This window comes from Notolabrus celidotus, chromosome 15 (genome assembly GCF_009762535.1).
Source record: "Notolabrus celidotus isolate fNotCel1 chromosome 15, fNotCel1.pri, whole genome shotgun sequence".
Lineage (NCBI taxonomy): Eukaryota > Metazoa > Chordata > Actinopteri > Labriformes > Labridae > Notolabrus > Notolabrus celidotus.
In genome coordinates this window covers 30,425,241-30,447,567 of record NC_048286.1, presented here as the reverse complement: position 1 = coordinate 30,447,567, position 22,327 = coordinate 30,425,241, and the positions used below count along the sequence as shown (strand labels likewise).

The 22,327-nt window shown below is 38.4% G+C and overlaps 1 protein-coding gene across 1 annotated transcript in view; it reads left to right on the top strand.

Moving 5' to 3' along the window:
• Positions 1 to 22,327, top strand: part of astn1 (astrotactin 1) — a 616,195-nt gene that overhangs the window by 175,612 nt on the left and 418,256 nt on the right. Inside the window, exon 7 of the mRNA XM_034703125.1 lies at positions 9,174 to 9,341. Coding sequence (XP_034559016.1) covers positions 9,174 to 9,341 — 168 coding nt within the window. The remainder of the gene's footprint in view (positions 1 to 9,173; positions 9,342 to 22,327) is intronic.

Below are 22,327 nucleotides of genomic sequence, written 5' to 3'. Positions count from 1 at the left end.
ATACACACACACACACACACCTCAGTGGGTGCTCAAAGCCCCCAGGGGTCTGAGCTGGCATTTTTCTCCCTCTCAACAGGGAGGTTAGTTGTTCTATCTCTCAAACTGAGTGCCTTCGCTTTGCGGTCGAGCTGCTGATTTTTTTTGCTTTGCACTCTCGCAAAGACAAAGGTAAATGCCAGGTCCGCCACCCCTCTCCCCACGTCTCCCATGTGAGACCACATAGCAAATGTGCCCTCAAAGCATCAGAGCACATTGAGGCCAGGTCGCAGTGACCACCCGCAGCAAAACCCTCCATCACTCTTCCCCCCTTGTACTTTCTGAAATGTTGAACCACCTCGCTAATGAATTTCAATGTAGCACCTGCAGGGAAAAAAAAGCACCACAGGGGCCGGGCGCTGGCTCCTGCTGGCTCGTTGGCATTTTTCAACTGTCACAGGAGTGAGCTGGCAGTCCAGATATATTATAGACTGTGACTAGGCTCACTCATCTATCATCTGGAGGTCTGATTTGATTCGGAGCGCGGCTGCTTTCTGGAGGTATACACGGCCCTGCCAGGGATGCATTAAAATTCCAGGGAGGCTTGCAGGGAGGGAACTTTGAAAGGGGAGATGAAAGATGGTGAATTCGCCTGTTGAATCACAAAACTGGGAACAATTTTTGAATGTTTCCATAAATGTCTCCACAATCTTATCAGGCTTGATTTGATGTCATGGTGAATCAGATGAAAATCTGGATTCGACCACAGGGGAAAGAAGCTATTAATGCCAGCAGCTGTGCATGTGTCTGCTTTCAAATAGTGTGAAGGGAAGCTCATAGATGTAGAGTTCCACCATTCTCCTCGCCTTTTACATCAAGGAAAGTAATCATCTGCAGATTTTTGGCTGTTTATGTGAGATAACAATATGTTTTGCAGACTCATAACAAAGAACAGAACAAACTGTCCTGTTCTCATAACCAAGAGGAGAGATGTGGTTAAGGATTATCATCTCATATTGTATTTCCATCTGTGTCGGGACTGGGATGTGTCAACACCACATCTGGTCATCTCTAAGATTGTCCCTTTAATCTGGTGGTCTGATGTGCAGGATGGGTCTGTACCAGTGGCTGGGGCTGACTACCAGAGTCCTGGTGTCAGAACATCACACGCCCCTCCTAAACTTGGGTTATCTGCAGAAACCGTAACATTTTAGTCACTCGTTTGCTTGAAAGATTTGAAGGAACAGGAAAATGCAAACTTACTGCAGACCTGTGTAGCACTTGTATCAATGTTGTGTCTTGGTTCAAGCTACTGGACCAGTTCTAGGTTCTGAATGAGTGGGATTACAGTATAATTAATGACAGAGACCATGCACTTTAAATTCAAAAGTCAACACTTTACTGTATGTAGCACAGAAATCAGACAGAACTAGGACAGACAGTTTAAGCTGATAACACTCTTGGGAGTGAATAAAAACAAAATAATTTGTATAGGCAAGTTATTCACTTTCCTTTTAGTTTCCTTCTCTCTTTAAGTTAAATCAGACCGGTCTGTATCTAATTTGGTTTAAATTCTAGATTTACACCTATTTTGAGTTTAGTTATTTTCCTGAGTTAACTCTTTTTCTCCCTCTAACAAATAAGAAAGTAAATTCACATTCAAAATAAAGCTTAACAAGTACTTGGATCACAACAGTGAAAACAAAACACAGTGCAACAATTAACACTTCAAATTCAAATCAAATTCAGTTCCAAGTCACTCCCTTGATTTCAGTTCAGTTCAGTGATATCTTCTCAGATTCACTCTAAAACGAGGTAAGCTTCTCAACCTCGCTTCAGTTCAAAATTGTCCTCTTGAAGTCAAATAAAAGATCCAACACTCCTACCGCTCTGGCAGCGAGTTAATCAACAGTCCAACCGTAAGCAGCAGAGTCCCTCACTGGCACGATGGAGTTGAGCTTGGCATTCAAGAACATTGTCCATGGGTTTCACCGCAACTTTCCCGCAAATTTGACCAATTACCTCAATCTCAGCCCCTGTACGTCATCGGTTTAGTCATCAATTTGACTTCCTTGGAACATAAACATAAGTCCTCCCTTGATCGGCACTTTTCAACAACAAAACACACAGGGAGAACGGGTGAAAAGAGGGGACAGCAGGCAGGACAAGTGACCATGACAACGTTGTTATTTATAGATTGAGGGGCTCAGTGTTAGCTTGGTCTCTACCTGCAGCAGGTGTGCTTTATGAACCAGCTCTCCTCACCTCCATGCATCTGTCTCATCTTCATTGAGGATTTTTACCCCCCGGTGTGCGTTAGTGACAAAGACACAACCGAGGGACGTCTGTTTAATATTTGACGTTTGACGTTGTTGCCGTGGTTACCGTAAAAAGCTCTGCATCTACAGCTTGATTTAATCCAGTTTGGTGATACATCAGACACATTCAGTAAGTTTTGATCAACTCCTCGTCATCAAAGATGCAGATGCATTTCAGAGTGCCGTGAACTGACTGCGCATCAGTCACTGCTAGGTGCATTTGGGGACCGTCGTAAATGTGCAACACAGTCCTTTCATGGCATTTTACTGTGAATCAAGGGAATCAAAATACAGTCAGTGGCCACATCAAGAATGTTTTCTAAAAACAACTGTAATTAAGCATATTTACTTGCCCCTGAGATGTTATTGGGGAAAAAATCGCGACCCCAAAAGACTTTTTGGCGACTTTCACCGCAATTTTTCAAAAAGCTGTCGCAAATTCAGGCTTTTTGGGCCGCAACAATCACAAGAAAATCCCGCGAAATCCTGGAGGGACTGTCAAATACAGCCTTCTGGCACAAACTATATTGTTTCAAGTCTTAGACTAGTCCTTCTCAAAGACGTTTAGTAGCACCTTTCTCTCTCTCTCCCTCTCCTCCTTGAAGGCAGGGAGCGGCAGGTCCCTTAAAGGGAAATGTCAAAACATGTCTTACAGCCACATTTTTAATCATTTTCATTAAAAGCAATGTCTTAAAGCTTTTTAGATCATCTTTAATGGATTAAAGGGAAATATTTTTATTGGATTAAGTTATTCATACATTTCATTGTCAACGATTTTAACTTCAGTGACTTAGATGTAACTTTTTGACCTTTTAAACCTATGTATGCATTTTAACAGGTTTTTATTTATATGATATTTTTAAGCGGGTTACACTTGCATTGTGAATGTGTTTGATCAATGTTGTGGAAGCACGAGAGGCACAACGCGTAAACACACAGCTGGGCTCCAGCTTCCACAGTGCTGTACCATCCTGCTGGTTTATATACATTACCACCATCTCACCCCAGTAACGCCCCTGTTAGCAGATATCCGGCGGCTGATCAGCTGTCGTACTACTGCATCCTGCTGTTTTGCCTCCATGCCTTACACATTGCAGAGAAAGCGTAACAGAGGTGTAAATTAATCTATAAGCAGCTATAGGCTTTCATGACAAGCTTTAGGTGATTTTTTTCCTCAAGATGAAAGTATTCAACTTTACTTGATGACAAGATTGATAGAACATCTCTCTGTATTTTACATGGATGTAATATATGGTCGTGTTTTTTTAAGAAGTGCTCTGAAGAATTATTTGTGAGCAATAATAAATGGACAAAGGCTTTCGTTTTGGTGCAAAGTGGTATGTCAACACTTCACAGACATGCTCGTGGCTAATGCTGACTTCAGCGTATAAGCATGCTTACTCTGACAAAGCTAACATTGCTCATAGTAAGCAGGTTTTCTGTGTTTACCATGTCTGTGTGACCTGATAACATGGTCACGTTTCAGCTCACACAGAACCCAGAGTGCTGCTGATCCTGATTCAAATGTCATTGGATTTATACGGATGTAGTCTTAAACTGAATAAGTGACCTGACTGAAATGTGGACCTGGTGAAAGCACAAGTCCCCTGGATCTCTAAATTATTACATTTTATCCTGAGGAAAATATGATTATTAACTTTTTTAAGACAGAGCAGCAGTTGGGCTTAAAATTGAAGTCCACTCAGGCATATGTGGCTCCCCTGGGAGTTTCACACTTTTCACACTTGAGATGATGATTCATATCTTAATCAAGCTGGCGGTTTTAATAGTCTGTAAAAATAACTTGTTTTTGGCAGAAGTAAGTCAATAAATCATAAACTTTAATGCCAAAACAAAATGAATGCATACCAATTAGAGCTAAAGACATCATGAAATGGGAAATAAATGGTGCCATAAAAGTGAAAACATTGCTGATTGGTGTTATAAGTTTGAAAATACTCAATTTAACAGCTCTCCACAATTAAGAAAATAAGAAAAGTCTGGCTATTTGCAGTGTTTGCTCTACTTTTACATGGATCATCAAAGGGGAAGGCACTAACTAGGGCACACAGAGCCTGCCAACAAGTCATTAAGTATGCCTGGGTTAGCAAATGCCCAGTGCATCCCATGTTTGCAAATGGACGGGCCTTTGGTCAGTGAGTGGTGCAGCTAATTTACAGAGATCACACAGTGGCTGACTCTCAGCAGCCTCAGTTACACCTGCTGTGTGACTGAGGGGACTCTATCTCCTGCTGATCCATGCTTGGCTGTTCTTATTTCTGTATTTTATGGAAGTTTGCCTGTTTTAACCGTCCTGATATGTAGTGGGTCAAATTGACCCTTTTTAAAGTCTATTTTAGGCAATATATGCCTTCAAAACCAGCCAAATGCAGCATAAAAAAATGGGCAGCATGTGACAGAAGAGGTGTTGTGTTAGTTTATCACTTCATAAAAAAATAAATAAATCAAAATTTAAAATAAAATAACATTAACATTAATTTTAATGAAAAACGAGTGAGTTATCCTCATTGAACCATGATCTTTGAGAATGAAAGAACACCAATGGACTAAATCTGGATTTAAATGGTTAGTAATGGAGTTAAAAATTAGATTTGAAAAAAATGTATATTGGGATTTTTTGGGGTTTTGACACTTTTGGATAATTAAATATGCCCCGGGTCAAAATTGACCCAGGAACATTATTGCTGTTCAAGAGAAATTAACATAAAAGGAGGGTTAAAAAAAAAAAAAAGAACACTCTGGAAACCAGCACTCCAGAAGCCTTCTTCACTGTTGCCATTCTACAAAGTCGTCATCATGAATTAACCAGTGTTTTTCTGATACGCATGACAAATTATAAAATATTCTGATATCTTTTGGACCCTGAATCTGACCCATGAAGTTTGCAAAGGGACTGCAAGAATAAAACAGCAACAAAGAACAGAGCAGGGTGTTCCAGTTTTAAGGTTGTTAAGGTCTTAAGGAAATTCACCCATCAGTGATTCACAATCTGAGCACATCTCTAATTTTCACGTGACTTTTTGAACAAACCAGTGTTTGTGAGGAAGACGATTTTTTGCAATGATGCCTGTTTACACAGAATGGGTTGCCCCAAATTAAGACATAAGCTTAAAAAGACTTTATCTCTGTAGTTATAGAACAACATTTGTGTTTGACAGCACTCAGAGACCAGCAACAATAAGGAAATATAAATGAGACACAAGATAGAATAAGATACAAATGTAGTAACGTTATCAAAATGTCATCATGACTTGGCTACTGCAAACACAATAAATATATACATATTTCATTCATACAAACTAGGGATGTTAACAAATGATCAAGCTTCATTAACTGATTGTTAAGAACATACTGTTTTCTATCACGTGGAACAAACATCATGTGGTCTCATTTCATTCTTATATCAGGGAGGTGTTTTAAGTGTAAAGCATGTTTCCATGTGAATCAGCTGACTGAAGATGTTGCACACAGCAGAGACGCTCAGCTGGGGGCTGCGGCTGAGTGACAGGTCTACACGAGTGCTTTTTTTCTCCGCCACTGGACTGATTATGACCTGGTTGTGCTCCAGGCTGACACCTGACCACGTTCACATGCATATTTTTCTCAATAAGAACGAGTAGACAGAAAACTGGACACTGTGAGTCTAAAATATGTCTCTGTTCAGTTCCCTTGTTGCAGTACAACCACATGTTGTAGTCTGAACCTTCAATTTATATATATTTTTTTTATAAGCCTGCTCCACATGTTGATATTCAGCATTCAGCATTTGAGTTGTTAACATTTTGAACTCCCCAATATGATCCGTAGCTACTTAACACCGTCAGGTCTACATTGTGTTGTAAAGGAAAATTTGATTTAGGGGAAAAACACATTTGGCATTGTTTTTTAAATGGAAAACGTCCAAGTTTAGTTGTTTTTTTTTAAGTTATATTTTGTGGCCTTTTTGCCTTTATTTGATAGGACAGCTGAAGAGAGACGAGTGAGGGAAGACATGCAGGAAATGGTCAACCGACCGGGAATTGAACCGTCGACCCCTGCGACGAGGACTGTAGCCTCTGTACATGGGGCACTTAGACCGCTAGGCCACCAGCGCCCCACGTCCAAGTGTTTTTTAATTAATAATCAATAATTGATAATTAACTCTTCTAAAGATCGATCATGGAAAATACTTAAAATTGGCATTCCTAATACAAACTAATGAATAATGGCTCATTTAAATGTGTGCAAACAACACTGGTGCACAGTGATTCTATTTTCTCTGCACCACAATTTGCGTTGCATTTAACCCTTTATGTGTGCTTCCTGAATCACACAATGTCTATACATGTCTCATTTGCATGTTAGATTAGCGAAAGCAAATGTTGCACAACCCTTTAGTGACTCAGACCAACAGTGTATCCAAGAAGTTGCAGACTGAATGTTTCATTTCACACATAACTCAAGCATTAACACAGGAAATAACTTAAAAATAATTATTTTCTGTATGATAAAGTGATAACACTTTTTAAATTTTGTGAAAAACTTTGAAACAGTTTGATTTATTTCCATTATTAAAAGCAAGAGAATCACACCATACACACTACAGCTGCTTTAACAACTTGAGAAATTATTCAAAATGAAGTTTTAATTAAAGTTAGAATGAACAGTCTGATGCAGCATTTCAGCAGTCAAGATACAGAAGTACATATTCTATTCTATTCTAGGGAGAGAGAGAGATAGAGATAGAGAGAGAGACACACCACACCCACACAAATCTGACAAACAGTCTGAAAGTAAAATGAGCAGCCGATGCTTTCTGATAGTTTCCACAGTTTTCTCTCAGCTTTTCATGGTTGTGAAATGAAACTTTCTTCCTTGTGATTGTTACCTCGTCAATACAATTCACAGCCCCTTTTCCTCCGCTGATTTAAAGGCTGTTTGCACATGCAGATGATGTGTTAACCTAACATTAGAATATCACAAGTGCCACTTATATTAAACCTGTGAAGATCAGGACACAGGTGTCATTTGTGAGCAGATTTCTGGGGCGTTCAGGAGCAAACTGCTTCAGAAACTGTTAATTAATTGTTACGTGGTAATCACACCGCTGTTACCTGTAAAAAACAGTTGAAGTGGCATTATGATGTTTCCTTTTTTTTAATAGGTTAAACTGCAGAGTAGCCTGAAAAGTTTGAAGTGTGAACTTTCCTTTTTTTTTTTTTTTTTAAGAGCCTCAACTTTAACCATGTTACCATCCAGTTACAGTCACCAGGGCATGTAGCCAATTCAATCACCCTAAACATAAGTGAATTAAATGCACAGTGTATGTAAAGTCACAGCTCAGCAATAAATGTATGAAAAAGGAGAGAAGCCCTTAACGCAATTTACCTCTCCACCAATGGGAAGGACAAAAAGACGAGGTTTAACATCCTCCTGTGAGTTTATCAGGAACAGTCCAAACTACGCCAACATGCTTTAGTCATTCATGACTTTGTCTCAACCTTCCTGCTTTAATCCGAGCAAATATTATCCAAACTTCCAGTGTACACACAACTCAAACCTCTCTCTTCATCACTCGTGCCTGGGTCCTTCTGGTACGTGTGATACTGCCGGGTACCGAAGAGGAAGTGTTCCTCTTCTTCTTTTATTCAAAAGGCCTCTCTCTGTTTTTAAGTTTCTGTTCTTTTGTGTTGTAGTAGTTGTCAAGTGTTGCCATCAACCTAACAGTTGCTCTTACTTTGATGATGCCAAAAATAGAGAGGATTTTCAAAATGTAATATCATCGTCCAACTGGGTAGGGTTTTTTCAAGGTTTGGGCTGCATGGAGTTGCAGTGGTTAGCGCTGTGGCCTCGTACAGTCTTTATTTGACAGCAAAGCCAAAAAAGAGAAGAGAAATGTGGAACACAGAGAGTGAGGGAGACCAAGTTCTTTTTTTAAATCCACTCTCAAAGCTGGGGTTGGAAGTCAGATTTACATACACTTTTTGTTATACTGGTTAAAATGATCTTCATGTCCTGATGGTAATCAATACATAATGTGTTCTTAAAAAAGAGTGGGAAAAAGCTGCTATCTACAGCCAGAGTAAACCTGGGAAAACACCAACCAATCACCGCCTTTAGGGTCCAAAATTTTAAACCAATCAAATCCTGTCCTGCTGTTCTGCCCGCCTCCTGCGCGTACATCTCCCCTGGCGTTCACTCCCCGTCCCCTGCCTCTATCACTGCCCCTCTGGCTCGACTTCAGGCCTGTCCCCTCTGACCCGATGAGGTGCTTAGCTCAGGACTGTAGTCCGGATCAGAGTCTAAAAAGCTCTCACCACGGGGGCTCTGACAAGCAAAACAACAAAGCAACAATCAATGTTTGAATGAATGCTTGTCTCTCCTCTCTCCAGCTCACACACTCTACACCTCTCCTGATGCCTTCACTGACTGTCAACACTGTAGGAATTAAGAGCATCTACACTGAACACGTTTAACAAACAGTAGAGCTGTTACAGTATTACATGTGTTATAACTTTTCTCCTGATTTCGTGTCACCTGTACAACTGGATAATGCTAGCATGCTAGCAGGGTTAGGCGGAGTCCTGAGGAAATGCTACATTCAAACTCATGCTAGTTATCTGTGACTTCCAACCCTAGCTTTAATATTCCTCTTTTACAAAACTGTGATAGGTTTGAGGTTTTCTTACACTTTCTTGAAACTTTCCTCCACACAATGTTCTATTGTGGATTAACTTTTTTCCACTTACTGTTCACTTTGTCCCTCTTCTCTCTCTTTCTTTCCCCCCTCCCTTTAACTCTGAATGCATTCCTCATCCCCCTCCAATTCAATCCACCGTTTGTCCTTTCCTTCTTTCATCTCACCGTCCTCTTCAGGTTCGAGGTTCATCCTGCTGCAGGGGAGCCAGTTGGACGCCTCGGACTGGCTGAACCCGGCTCAGATCTTATTGTACTACCAGCAGAACGCCAGCGGGCCCTGGGTCAACGAGCTGTGTGGGCGCCGCCTCCTGGACCCCTGTGAGCACCAGTGTGACCAAGAGTCAGGTGAGCAGAGAACACAAGTGCCGCGATGGTTACCGTTGAAACATTATTAATGTTGGCGAATGAAAACGAACTCTCAGGTCTCCTGTTTGATCGGCTTACCCTGATGATTCAACAGAGGATTCTTCAACAGTATTTCAAACTTCAGCTGTCACTCTAGTAAAGTAGGCTGAGGCGCTTCACACTTATCACTTACTGTGTGTTTATTCATTCAGATAAGCATTACAGGCACGTTGGTGTAAAATCATCTTAATGTGACAAAATAATGAGAAACAATAATATAGGGAAAAAAGTGATGTGATTATTCATGAGCACTGTGGAGAGAACAAAGGTAACTGTAGGCAGGGCAGGCGTCACCAGAGTGCTATATGGATTTGTGCTTGTAAAGCAAGCAAAGCATTTCAGGTGTTTCCAACCACTCGAAGTGCTTCACACATCATGTCACATTCATTCATTCACATCGTATTTATACACTGATGGCAGAGGCAGGTAAAGTAGTGGACCATAAGTATCACCTGATCCCATTCATACACATTCACACACTGCTGACTATGTCACTGGTGTTCAGTGTCTTGCTCAAGGAGCTGAATTCGAAACCACCAACCTCCAGATAATGAAACAACCGGCCACAGCCATCCACATGCTCTGTACTGAGGGGTCCAGATTTAAGAAGTTTGAAGTTTGAAATTTTTATTTTGTTATTTTTTTTGGGGAAAAAAAAGACAGGTGTGATTTTTGCTTCGTGGTTTAAGCACATGACCCGTGCACAGAGTCTACAGTCCTTATCACAGTGGTCACTTGTTTGACTCCAGGCCTTGACCCGATGCTTCATGATCATTCTTGCTCTCTACTGCAAATTCTACAACAACAAAAAAGGCTGCAGATTTTTGATTGTTACAGGATATTGACCAAAAAAGGATATTATATTTTTTAATTTTAGAAAAAAACTACAATTAACCTTTTCTTTCTTTTTCTTTAACCTTTTTTTTCAGTGTTTACAAGAGCTAGCGTCATTGAAACAGCATACAGCTATAATGACTAGCTAATAACACCACTCATCTTCATACACCTCCACCAGCCACTAACACAAATAAGTTAAAACAACGGCAAATGCATATACATAAAATTAAATAAAAGTAAATAATACAAACACTTAGTAAAAAAAACAACAATAATAAAAAATAAAATTAAAATAATTATAATAATAATAACAATAATGAAAATAATAGAAAAATAATTATAACAATAGTAACAATACAGTAATAAACATAATAATAAACATAATAATAATAATAATAAAAAATTATAATAATAAAAAAATTATAATAATAGTAATAATAATAATTATTATTATAATAGTAATAATAATAACAACAACAACAACAACAACAATAATTATTATTATAATTCTTCTTCTTCTTCTTCTTCTTCTTCTTCTTCTCCTTCTTCTTCTTCTTCTTCTTCTTCTTCTTCTTCTTCTTCTTCTTCTTCTTCTTCTTCTTCTTCTCATTATTATTATTATTATAATAATACAAGTAATAAAATGTGCATTTCATGAGGATGCACACGCACGGACATTTTACACTTGACCTATTATGTTGCACTGCAAATAGTTTGCTGAGTTCAGTCAGAGATCCATGCTAAGCTCTGGTCAGGAAAAGTACATTCAACAATGGATGTCTGATGTATGAAGGGCAGTGATAGATGGACTGTAAGCTTGATGAGTCTGAAGTGACAGATTATTATAGATTATAGATTATACTTGAACCACACTGAGGATAGCAGAATGTCAGAAGCTTTGATGATTCAAGTTGAAGAATCTGTTTTTCTTTGTGACCTCTAAAATGAAAACTGAAAACTGCAGATTAAAAAGTAAAGCCAGTTTAGCACCATATTGTTGTGCATTCAATCTTTACATGGTTCCCTGTGAATGGAAACTCACAAATGCTTACACTTTATGTCTTGGCACTTGTTCTAAAATTGCTTGCAGAAGCTGTACGCTGAATACTTGAACAAGACATTGATTTAAAATGCAGCTGAGGTTTAAAGGAATGGCTTTGCTTTCATGGCTTGACTGACAGATGCAAAACATGACACACGCTGGGTACAAAAAAAAAAAGCAATCTAATGCTTACCTTTTTTTTTATGATCAGTTTCAACGCTTATGTATTGAATTTTTGGTTAAGGCCATGTTCCTGATGCATAAAACAAAAGCAGCAGGAAAACTAACACTGGATCTATCACTCAATATGGATTCAAACATTTCTCCAAACTTAAAAATAACGCCATGTTCAGCTACTATACTTTTATTATTCAAGCCTTTGGCCACATTCAGATTCCACATGATGAGAGCAGTGTGCTGATAAAACAGAATAGTAGAACATTTTGTTGTTTAACAAGCTCTTTATCGCTCTCTCTGCCTGTGAACACATTTTGATCTTCCCAGCTGCCAAAGAAAGCGGGAGTCTGTAAAATACAATAACACGATACAGCTTTTTATTTTAACAAGAGAGGAACGATTTATTCTTTACATCTGCAAGGTCTCACTGAAAATATGTCATGCATACTTGTAAGCATGCAGCGTGTATTTAAGGCAGACCCCTGTGGTGTAACTAGGTTTTTTCAGGACTCTTTAGTGATGCAGTTTTTAATGCTTTAAACATAATGTCAACACTGAGATGATTTTCTGTCAGAGGAAAGTTTAAACATTGTTTTACCTTTCTAACCAGAAACATTTCCAAAGAAACAAACTAAACATGACTCATTCTGTCTCTGTGGAGGTGTTGATGGAAGACGTCTGACTCGCCCACAATAACCGGCCTCTCGCATACAAAAATAACGCTTCCTTTAAGTAAAACTGTACAGTACATAACAAAGTAACCAAACTTTAAATGACAAATAGTTCAGCTTTTTTTCTTAGCAGACAACAAGTTACGACCGTTTTAAATGCAATAAAATGTACAACTTTCTGTCTTGACTGATAATCAAACACATAATCATGAGGTGTAATACAAGTGTACTGGTCTTTGAACCACAACAGAATGAAAATTAAGATAAAAAAAAATAAATAATTAAATTAGGAACACAGAAAAGAGCTGAAGCCTTTAGTGTCTATTCTTCTGTGTCAGTCTGCTTTATGCTGTGTTTAAGAGTCTACATCTGAGAAGGTTTGACTTCACATGTTTAGGACAATTACAAAACAAAATTGACTTGAGAATGAGGCAAACTTGTTCCCAAACTTCAAAATGTTAAGAAAGAAAAATCTGATATTCACCTGTTGTTTCATTGGGGGTAAAATCATTTTTCAAAAGCACTTTCTTTTTTTTTGTTGCAATCTTTTTATTGGGTTTTTGCGATTAACAGAGGACTGAGTCAAGTCCAAAACCTCCACTGGCTCCCTATCAAACAGTGCATACATTTTAAAATCCTCCTCCTCACCCTCACAAAGCCCTCCATAACCAGGCCCACTCTTACCTCACCGACCTGCTCCACCACCACACCCCAAAGCTGCCCCAACCTGTCCACCTTCATATCACTCACCAAAACCCTCCTATTTAGAACTGCTTTTAACTTATGAGTTATTTTAAATGTATTTTATTCCTGTTTTTATTATTCTGTTGTTTTATATGATGTTTTATCCTTTGTGCAGCGTCTTTGAGTTTTTAGAAAAGTGCTTTATACATTAAATGTATTATTATTATTATTATTATTATTATTATTATTATTATTATTATTATTATTATTATTAGTAGTAGTAGTAGTATTATTATTATTATTATTTTCATTTATTATTTAAAAGGACCATGCATATTAATTAACACTTCTGTAAATATGCCAGAGTTAGCCAAAAGGCTAGTTTACATCCATAGTCCTTTGCCAGATGTTAAACAGGCTCCCTAAAAAGATCAAGATTAAACAAAGATAAAATAGAGTAAAATAAAATCAAAATAAGAAGGTAGAGGAGAAACCAAAACACAAACAAACAAACAAACAAACAAAAAAGAGAAGAAAAGAAAAGTACAAATAGCACCATACGATTAAAAATGACTAAAAGCTACATAAGGACATGATATGACCGTCTTTGAGAAAGTGTCCATGGACATAAAATACATGGAGCAAGACAATCAGGAAGCAGCAATGAGGAAATGTTAAAGAAGACACATGCAGACACAACAGGACAGCAGTTAACATTATTATTATTATTATTATTATTATTATTATTATTATTATTATTATTATTATTATTATTATTATTATTATTATTATAACATAAATGCAAAAAAAAAAAAAGCCCCCGTCCCACCGCAACCCAGCCTGTACAGGTCCAAACCTCAGGCCCACAAGAGTGCCTGATTCAGTACAATTAATAAGACTCTTTGAAATAAAAACAATAGATGAACAACAATGAGTTACAACAAAATAAAATGCATGTATTGGGTCAGTTTAAGCATCACAGATTATCAAAAACAATAAAAAACACAAATCCAATCAATGAAAACACAATATTCTTCTAGGTTCTTCAAAATCCCATAAGAGGGCAGTCCAAAGCAACGGGCAACTCTAACTTCAAAAGCACCTTCTTAATAAAAAGGGAGTTCAGGTAATATAAATCTGTGATCCAATCCAAACCATGACTTTTGAGACTTTGCACATCTTTTTTTATACTGAATAAAAAGTGACAGCTTAATAACAGTGACACAAGATCTGAAGCTTTAAGGAGCACCTGTTGAAAAAAGGCAATCATAGAGATTCCTTTAACTCAGTGCTGTATGTTGATGGTCAGGAATAATTATTAGTGGGCAGAACCCATCTGCTGTTTGTTTCTGCTCTGATTGGATTTAATGTTCATGATGTGTATCCATTTCCAATCATGTGTCAAAAAGTGTCCTGAATGAATCATCTTACTTGAACCGAGGTTCTCGGTAAGTCTCTGCCAGTTTGTCACTCAAAACATGAAAGCATCACAAAAATCTCACATTAAAAGTGGAAGAAGTGTCTTCCTGGTTTTGCATCCATTATTCAGCAGACTAACTCTCCCCTGGGCTTTACAGAGTGAGATCTGAGACCTTTAAATGAATCAAAAAGCTGGGCTAGTGTGTCTCATGCCTGCCTGTCTTGGAATAATACCTGACTCACCCCCACATCCACACCTGCATTACAGCCACTCCTTCAAACCATATATGGACCAGCAGGAATGGCTGAAAGGCTCCGGCCATTGTGCCGTATTCTTCCATGCAATGCATCGGTAATGAAAGCATTCCATGTGTGTGCTAAAATCAGTGTGTTGTCAGTGTGACAGTGTGTGCACATGACAGTGAGTGGATGTGTGTGGAGGCTGCAGGGAGATTGCAGAGGTTACTATAGATAGCTTAAATCCAATCCTCATTTCTGCTGGAGGAGATACTGATGAAAACTGGAATGTGCTGTGACAATATCTGCTGTGCTCCTGCAAGACTTTAAAAGAGGAGGAGGATGTTTGAATGCATGGTTCTCCTCTCTGCAGAGCGCCTCACCAGGGTTCTTTTCACTGTCTTCTTGACTCCACTAGACTTTTTTTTAACAATTTGAAAATGGAGGGTAACTTACACAACTAAAGTAATCTCCAGATTCTACTCCAAGAAATATCTTCAGAATAAATACATTAACAAAGAAACTCAACACCTTTTGATATTTACTCATGAAATTAGATTTTCACAAAACCCCTCAATTAATCTGAGTTTAAAAAATGTTTCTCTTTCATGGACTGGACATTAAACTGGACACCACAAGTGTTCACAGACTTTGAAGCCAAAACATGTAGAGCTCCTCCTACTGGCTGGCTCCTGTATAGGTCATAACCCCCGCCTCCTCCATGTTAACAGATGGAACATGGGTCAAACTCAAGCAGCAAGCTCCGGCCGCAAGAATCAAAGTCACTGCAGAAGTGTTAAGAACTACAGTGTCTGCTTGAGGCTGGCTCCAGAAGTACCCGGACGTCACATACACACCCATTCAAAAAAGTAGATCTTTGCAGAATAAATAAACATGTTTCCAGCCTGGTACAAAAAATGAATGTAGTCTGGATAGATCATTTCTCGATCGGCACACACTGTACGGGGGGTGATTTTTTTCATAACACTGCAATTTTGAAGGTATTAAGATTACAAGTTTTCCATTATGAGAGGCACAGCTGAGTTGATTGACAGGCGGGAACACTGTAGCTGTTGGCTAGGAGGCTCAAACCCCGCCTCTTTACCTCACACTAGCTCAACAGACATTAGGTTCAGCATTCCCAAGCCTCATGAACTGGCCTGCCTGCTTACCCAGAAACCAGCCAAAGTACTTTGAAAAGCATCATTTTAACCACACAGTTGAAGAAATATATTCACTATCTGACTTTTTGACAAATTTGAAAATGACTGTTGACATAGTTTTTAAAATATTCACAAAAATGCAACTTGCATAATAATTTGGAACACGGTATAGTTAGTTCTTATCATGCTGATTAATATTAAAGTGCTCATTTTTCAGATAATTTTAGTTGTAATTATTTGATTTTGAAAAAATGAATAAATTGACAGCTCTATTGACCAATTAGGGTTCCTGCAGCTGTATTGGATTAGCAGAGCAGAAGAGGATTGAAGGAGAAAACATTAAAAACTTTACATAATTGTGAGTTTCTACTTCAAACAACACATGAATCTGTGGACTGTTTTTTATTATCAGTAAGTTAAATGTGTGTTTTGGTTAGTTGAGGGTGTTTGACATCATCTGGCTGCACTAGCGCAATCCAGCAGCGCCCCTCGGGGTGGTATCATGACTTCACATCTCACAATGTGAGGAGCACAGAGGTGTGGTCTCCATTCTAATACACAGTCAGTGGTCTATGTATCCAGAATGACTGGAATCAATAACTTTTGTGTTTAATTCAGGAGTATAATACAAATGTAAGTCAGATGTTTGTAGGTTCAGTACTGTATTACAATCATTTTGATTTATTGACCATTAGCTGTGGTTTTACAAATTCAAGGAACAAGACAGTCAGAAAAAATTACACCACAAAGAGCTATAATACAACTGTTTTTTTATTTCTGTTGCAGAGTTTAAAGGGTTAAGCCCAGAGGGACATGTTTTGCCTCGAGAGACACATGGTCTGTTGTTGAAACATGCTGGTGTATTAATATGCCTGATGCACTGTGTGATTCTGCACACTAGTGTCACAACAGTGCACAAAGAAAAGAAAGCATAGTTTCCAGAGGAGACGTACAGCCCACATAACAAATAATAGCTTCCAGGCTATTTCAGGTCAGTCTGTACATTGTGCTCCACCTGACGAGCGTTAGAATACTTTCCTTTAACGTGTTTAAACTGTGACAAAGAGCTGAGTGGGATGGGATGAAAATAAAGCGTGAAGCTTAGAAACTGGCTCGTTGCCTGTTGTATTGAGTAATTAGAGAATGTAACACCTAGCAAGTGTAAAACAAGTTGGAGCTGTGTGCTGTGACCTTAAAGTGTGATGAAATAGCAATTAAAGCAAGATGATTAGTGATTAGCATTGTTCAGCAGCCATGCAACTAATCTAAATGAAATGCTACACCTCCTGTCTTTTCACTCCTGCTCCAACATTACTCTTTCATTTTTCCTTTGTTGGAATTCAACAGGTAAAAAGGGCGCCAAACATGTCAGCTCTTTCATGAAACATTTAACAAAGCAGCAAGGTAGCAATTAGTTCCTCCACTGCATTATCTACCTGCTGGCAATTCTGCAAAGGGAGTCTGGAAGGACAGTGGCCTTGTTACAGTGAAGAATAAAGAAAGGGCAATGCATGGGTTTAAATAGCGTGGCTATGCTACAGTTTCTGCTTGATAAATCACTTTATCTAACTTTTGTATTTCCAGGAGAGCAAATGTTGTCATAATTAATTAATGCAGTATTATATATAATTTATTCCATAACAAATTAGTTAAAGGGGTAGAATTAGTGAGGGCATTCAATCTGGGGTTGGTAGTCAGATTTAGACTTTATGTCCCGATGGCAATCAATACATAATGAGCCTGATCTACTAAGATCCCAAATAACCAGTGCTAAATTGCGTGTGCAAACAAAACAATTGCACGTGCTATTTAGGGGCGTGTTGTGGGTGTTGTGGATTTTCCTGATGGTTAATCAACTTATTACTTAAATAACACGAAGACAGGATCAACTTGCAGCCTTTGCGGGTTTATTGAAGATACAGTATACAGCTCACATCTCTGATCATCCTGGACAGACAGACAGACCCAAACCCAAGAAACGCCAAACAAATCCTTTCCTCTGCTTCTATGGCCTCCCAGCGACGTCACTGTTCTACGTTTTTCCTGATAGTTACTATGGCAACCACCTCCTACATAGAGGTCTTGTTTAATACTTAGCTCCCTTCTCGCATCCCATCAACATATTGTGCAACTGGGACACGTACGAAGTGTCAGATCACGTTGACCTGAGTATCTGTGGTTTTTGGGCCAACTTTTCCTCTCAGGTCACTTTGACCTGAGTACTTGTTTGTGAGAACGTGAACTAATGAACCCCTTTAAGGACAAATAGAGGGAACATCTGATTTTTGGGAAATCACCTTCTCATGCACATTTCTGGGACTTTAGACTAGTGAATTTGCCAAGACATGGGTGATCTACTATGATTGCGTGCGCAATCGATAACAGGTGCAAAAGTGGTGCGGACCGCCCTTAAATGAGGATTTTGTGTGTGCTACCGGCTGTCACCATGGAGAGTTTGAGAGAGCAGAGTGGCTGTAAATGAAAAAATTAAGTCTGAAGTCATGGAGTTGATTGTCTTGGTGGAGGAGGCAAATAAACACACTGGTGAACTCCAGCAGAGACATCTCAGCGTTGCAAGAAATGCAATTTGGGAGAATGGGAAAAAAGATTTTATATTTCATTATTTGAAAAGTGTTTTTGTAAAGTTGTCCGTCCTGACCTTAAAAAAAAAGAAAAAAGAATCAATTTTTTCTTAAAAGGAGAATCTTCATCAGATGTCTGACAATCCCCACCGGACTCCTCAAATCAGCTCCGACCAGAAAACACCTCAGCAGAGCCCAGAAGGCGTCCAGATTGTTATGATGACATTGATAGGGAGTTGCTGCAGCAACAAAGAAATCAGACGGATGGGTTACAGGCCATTGCACAGGAGGTGAGAGCTGTGTCCAATGTTGCGCGCGCCCTCCGCCGTGACACTCGGACCATCGTTGCGCCCACGAGGAAGCTGGTCAGTGCTGTGTCTGGGCTGACAATGGCCTTCAATGCCCTGGCAATAGTCGGGAGGTCATTCAGTGGCAGTCCTTAAAGAGAGCCACCGGCGAATTAAGAGGGAGGGGAGAGCACAGGAGATGAACGTTCATTAAGCATGGGTGGACAGTGGGAGACTGAGTCCTGAGGAAATGCTACATTCCAATTCATGCTAGTTTTCCAACTAGTTTTCCAACCAACCCCAGCTTTAAGTTAGGATTCAGTTAGTGAGGACAGGAAAGGACCAAAACCACACACAAGTTTTATACTTCTTTTAATTTAACAAAAATAAATAAGATGTAATTAAATTGTTTCAAACTTTGATATCACTATGGCCCTCTTTTAGCAGTCTAAGGCACATAGTGCAAAGTACATGATGTGTATCCGACCACATTTTGCCAGTTAAGCGGCGCACAATCTGGGCACTTGGTGAGGCGCTGGGCACAAAGAGGTCGGATGAAGTCCCTTGATTATTCAAAGGTGTGTTTTTAACATGAATCAAACCATTCCCTTTAAGAGTCAGGTGCGCCTGCAGGCAGTCACATTGCTAATTGCATGATATATTGCAGCCATTACTGTAAAATAGACTTGGCTGGAGATGGCATATTCAACTTCTCTCTAGTCACCATTTCCTGAAACACCCCAAAAACACACACAGGTGACTGTGACAGTTATGTTGATGCATTAATTGATGCTATATCCAATGAAACAATCCCTCTGAACAACGGGAACGGTGATGAACAAGATGTGTTTGGTACCTGCAGGAAGTAGTTGGGTGAAATTCATGTGTGTGTTGTCCTTCAAATTTCTAATCAGGAGGATATGTCATTTTGCTATAAATTAAGTAGACATAGCTGCTGGGAGCTTTTATAAGGGATTAATAGTTTCATAAAGCTCACACTTTTTTTATTGTTTTCTCAGATTTGGCCACCAATCCATTTTACTGAAACTGTGGGGACTTTAAAAACATCTTACAGTGATTGCTTTCATTTTTAGATTTATTTTCCTTCAAATGAATTGCTGAATCAGTGTTTTGGCTCATGGGAGAAGAAAGAAAATGAACAAGTAAAGTCTCATTTATCAGTACGACTGCCTTCCGTTACAAATCAAGACAAAGCAATGGGATGCCAAGATTCAGTGCTGTTCGTAACAGTTTAGCAGCAGGTATAACGTGAGAATCAGGATTTAAAGAATATATATTTGACTGAAACCTGAAAGTGAAACTGGCTGAAAGCTAACACTTCATAGACTGACACATTTTTGACCCAGTCTTTTAAAAGAAGCCGGTGCAGATGATCTGGTTAAAACTTCAGCTCTGTGAAAACTGACTCTAAAGCTTTGCTCCTGGAGTCACTGATTACTTTTGTGAGTGCAGCATTGTTATACTGGCTACTTTTACTGGTTTCAATAAAACTGAAATATTGTATAAACTGAAACTCATGTTAACATTTAAGAACAAGTGAGCAGTACAGCTTTACAACTCAGAACAGCTAAGTTTAACTGCACAAGATAAATCAGACTAGACACAATATTTCTGACCAAAAAAATATATATACCAAGACATCAGGTTATTAGAAGAAGAAGAAGAAGAAGAAGAAGAAAGGTACTTTATTGATCCCCAGGGGGGAAATTCAATTTTTTCTCTCACGCTATTTTTGGACATGCTACACATACAGTTTTTTTAGTATATACATACAAATGCACACACATGCAGTGAACATGCTTAGGGAGAGATGTCAGAGTGAGGATGCTGCCATCAACCAGTGCACCCAGAGCAGTTGGGGGTTCGGTGTCTTGCTCAAGGGCTCCTTGGCAGTGTCTAGGCAAGTGAACCAGCACCTCTCCAGCCACCAGTCCACTTGCCAAGCTTCGTCCATACTGGGACACGAATTGGCGACCCTTCGGTTCCCAGGCCAAGTCCCTATGAACTGAGCTACTGCCGCCCCACAAGAGAAATTAACACATGTAACAAATAACATTACATTTGAAAAAAGTACATACTGTATGTAGGGCAATTATTGTTCAGAGAGAGGATTCAGGGGAAAGGGTTTCATCATTTATAAGCTTGGTGTATTTATTGTTCAAATCAAATCAGCTTTATTTATATAGCACTTTACACACAACACAGTTGATCCAAAGTGCTTTACAACAGAAAATGAGGAAAACAAAGAGAAAATGAAAAATAAAAAAATCACACAAACAGAGGAAGAGAGAGGGAAAGACGAGTGGCTAGAGAGCAGTATAATTAAAAATGAAATTAACAGTAATAATAACAACCGTAATGACAAGAAATACATTTAACAGTGCAGTGAGTATCTGAGCCAGTGTGGTTAGGGGCAGTTAACAGCTAATGAATAAAAGTGCGTTTTGAGACGACTTTTAAAAGTCTCAACAGAGGGGGAGAATCGGACGGTGGGGGGAAGAGAATTCCACAGTTTTGGGGCACAGATGGAGAAGGCCTCTTTGTCCTTGCTGGTCTGACAGACAGGAAGTTTTATTGTTATTGATAAATAAGAGAGAATTAAGTAATTTACATCTAAAAGAAAAACTGAACATTTAGCTGGAAATGGCTTTTCATAAAAGTAGTAATGACGATTAATATCATTCATTTAGAATCATTTTAATGTATTTTAATGTATTTTAATGTATTCTTTCTTATTTTTGTATACTATATATATATATTTTTTTTTTTTCTGGTATTTATCAGATTTTATTATATTGATTTTATCGTATTATTGCTGTTATTTTATGTCTCTGTTCTTTTGTGAAGCACTTTGGGCTGCATGCTTGAATGTTTAAAAGGTGCTGTACCAATAAAAAGAGTTGAGTAGTAATGAAATGAATTACAAATTCAAGAGTGCTGTCCTCTGAATTATCCAAGTAAACAGCGTCTTGAAGGTTCAGAGTAAACACAGTTAGCAGCTTGAAAAAAAATAGACCATGTCTTCAGAATCTTTTTCACAACTTTTTTTGCAGAAAGTACAAGACATGTCAACATCTGAAAACATGACAACAAGACAATAATCTGGGTATATTGTATGTAGAATTTGAAAGGTACCTCTTTTGCTTCAGTTTATAATACTAATACTAATACTAATACTAATACTAATAGTTCTACTACTACTTCTAATAATAATAATAATAATAATAATAATAATAATAATAACAATAATAACTCTATTTATATAGCACCTTTAAAAACAAATATTTGCAAAGCCTTTTGACAAACAAAGCATAGTTCAAATAGCAGAGTAAACAAATTGACAGACAGGGAGGAGAAAATTTGATCAATGCAAAACAAAATGCAAGAGGTTAAAAGGAATACACGCCAATTAAACAGTATGGAGTGGTGTGACAATGGACCAGTAAATCATTGTTGAGAGGTTTTTCAGGGTAAATAAATAAAAATAAATAAATACATGAACATAAATAAAAATGGAGAAGTAAATAAAAGCATTAAAAGGGCAATAAAGGAGGTTTTCAGAGTAAAAGGACGACATCACATCGGGAAAATTATGTTCTCAAGCTTAGAAAAGCTTTCCTCTGAGAACAACTTCATTATGTCTTTGAAAAGTCTGGCAGACATGCTCATTGTTAGATTTTAAATCTGTCATTTTAAGTTAATCCAGCATCAGTGTGGGTTGTAACATTTTATTTACACTATAACTTGAGTGAGCAGATGAATTGTCCATTTGGAATAGTATGATTTAAAGAGTTAAGAGTTATGAA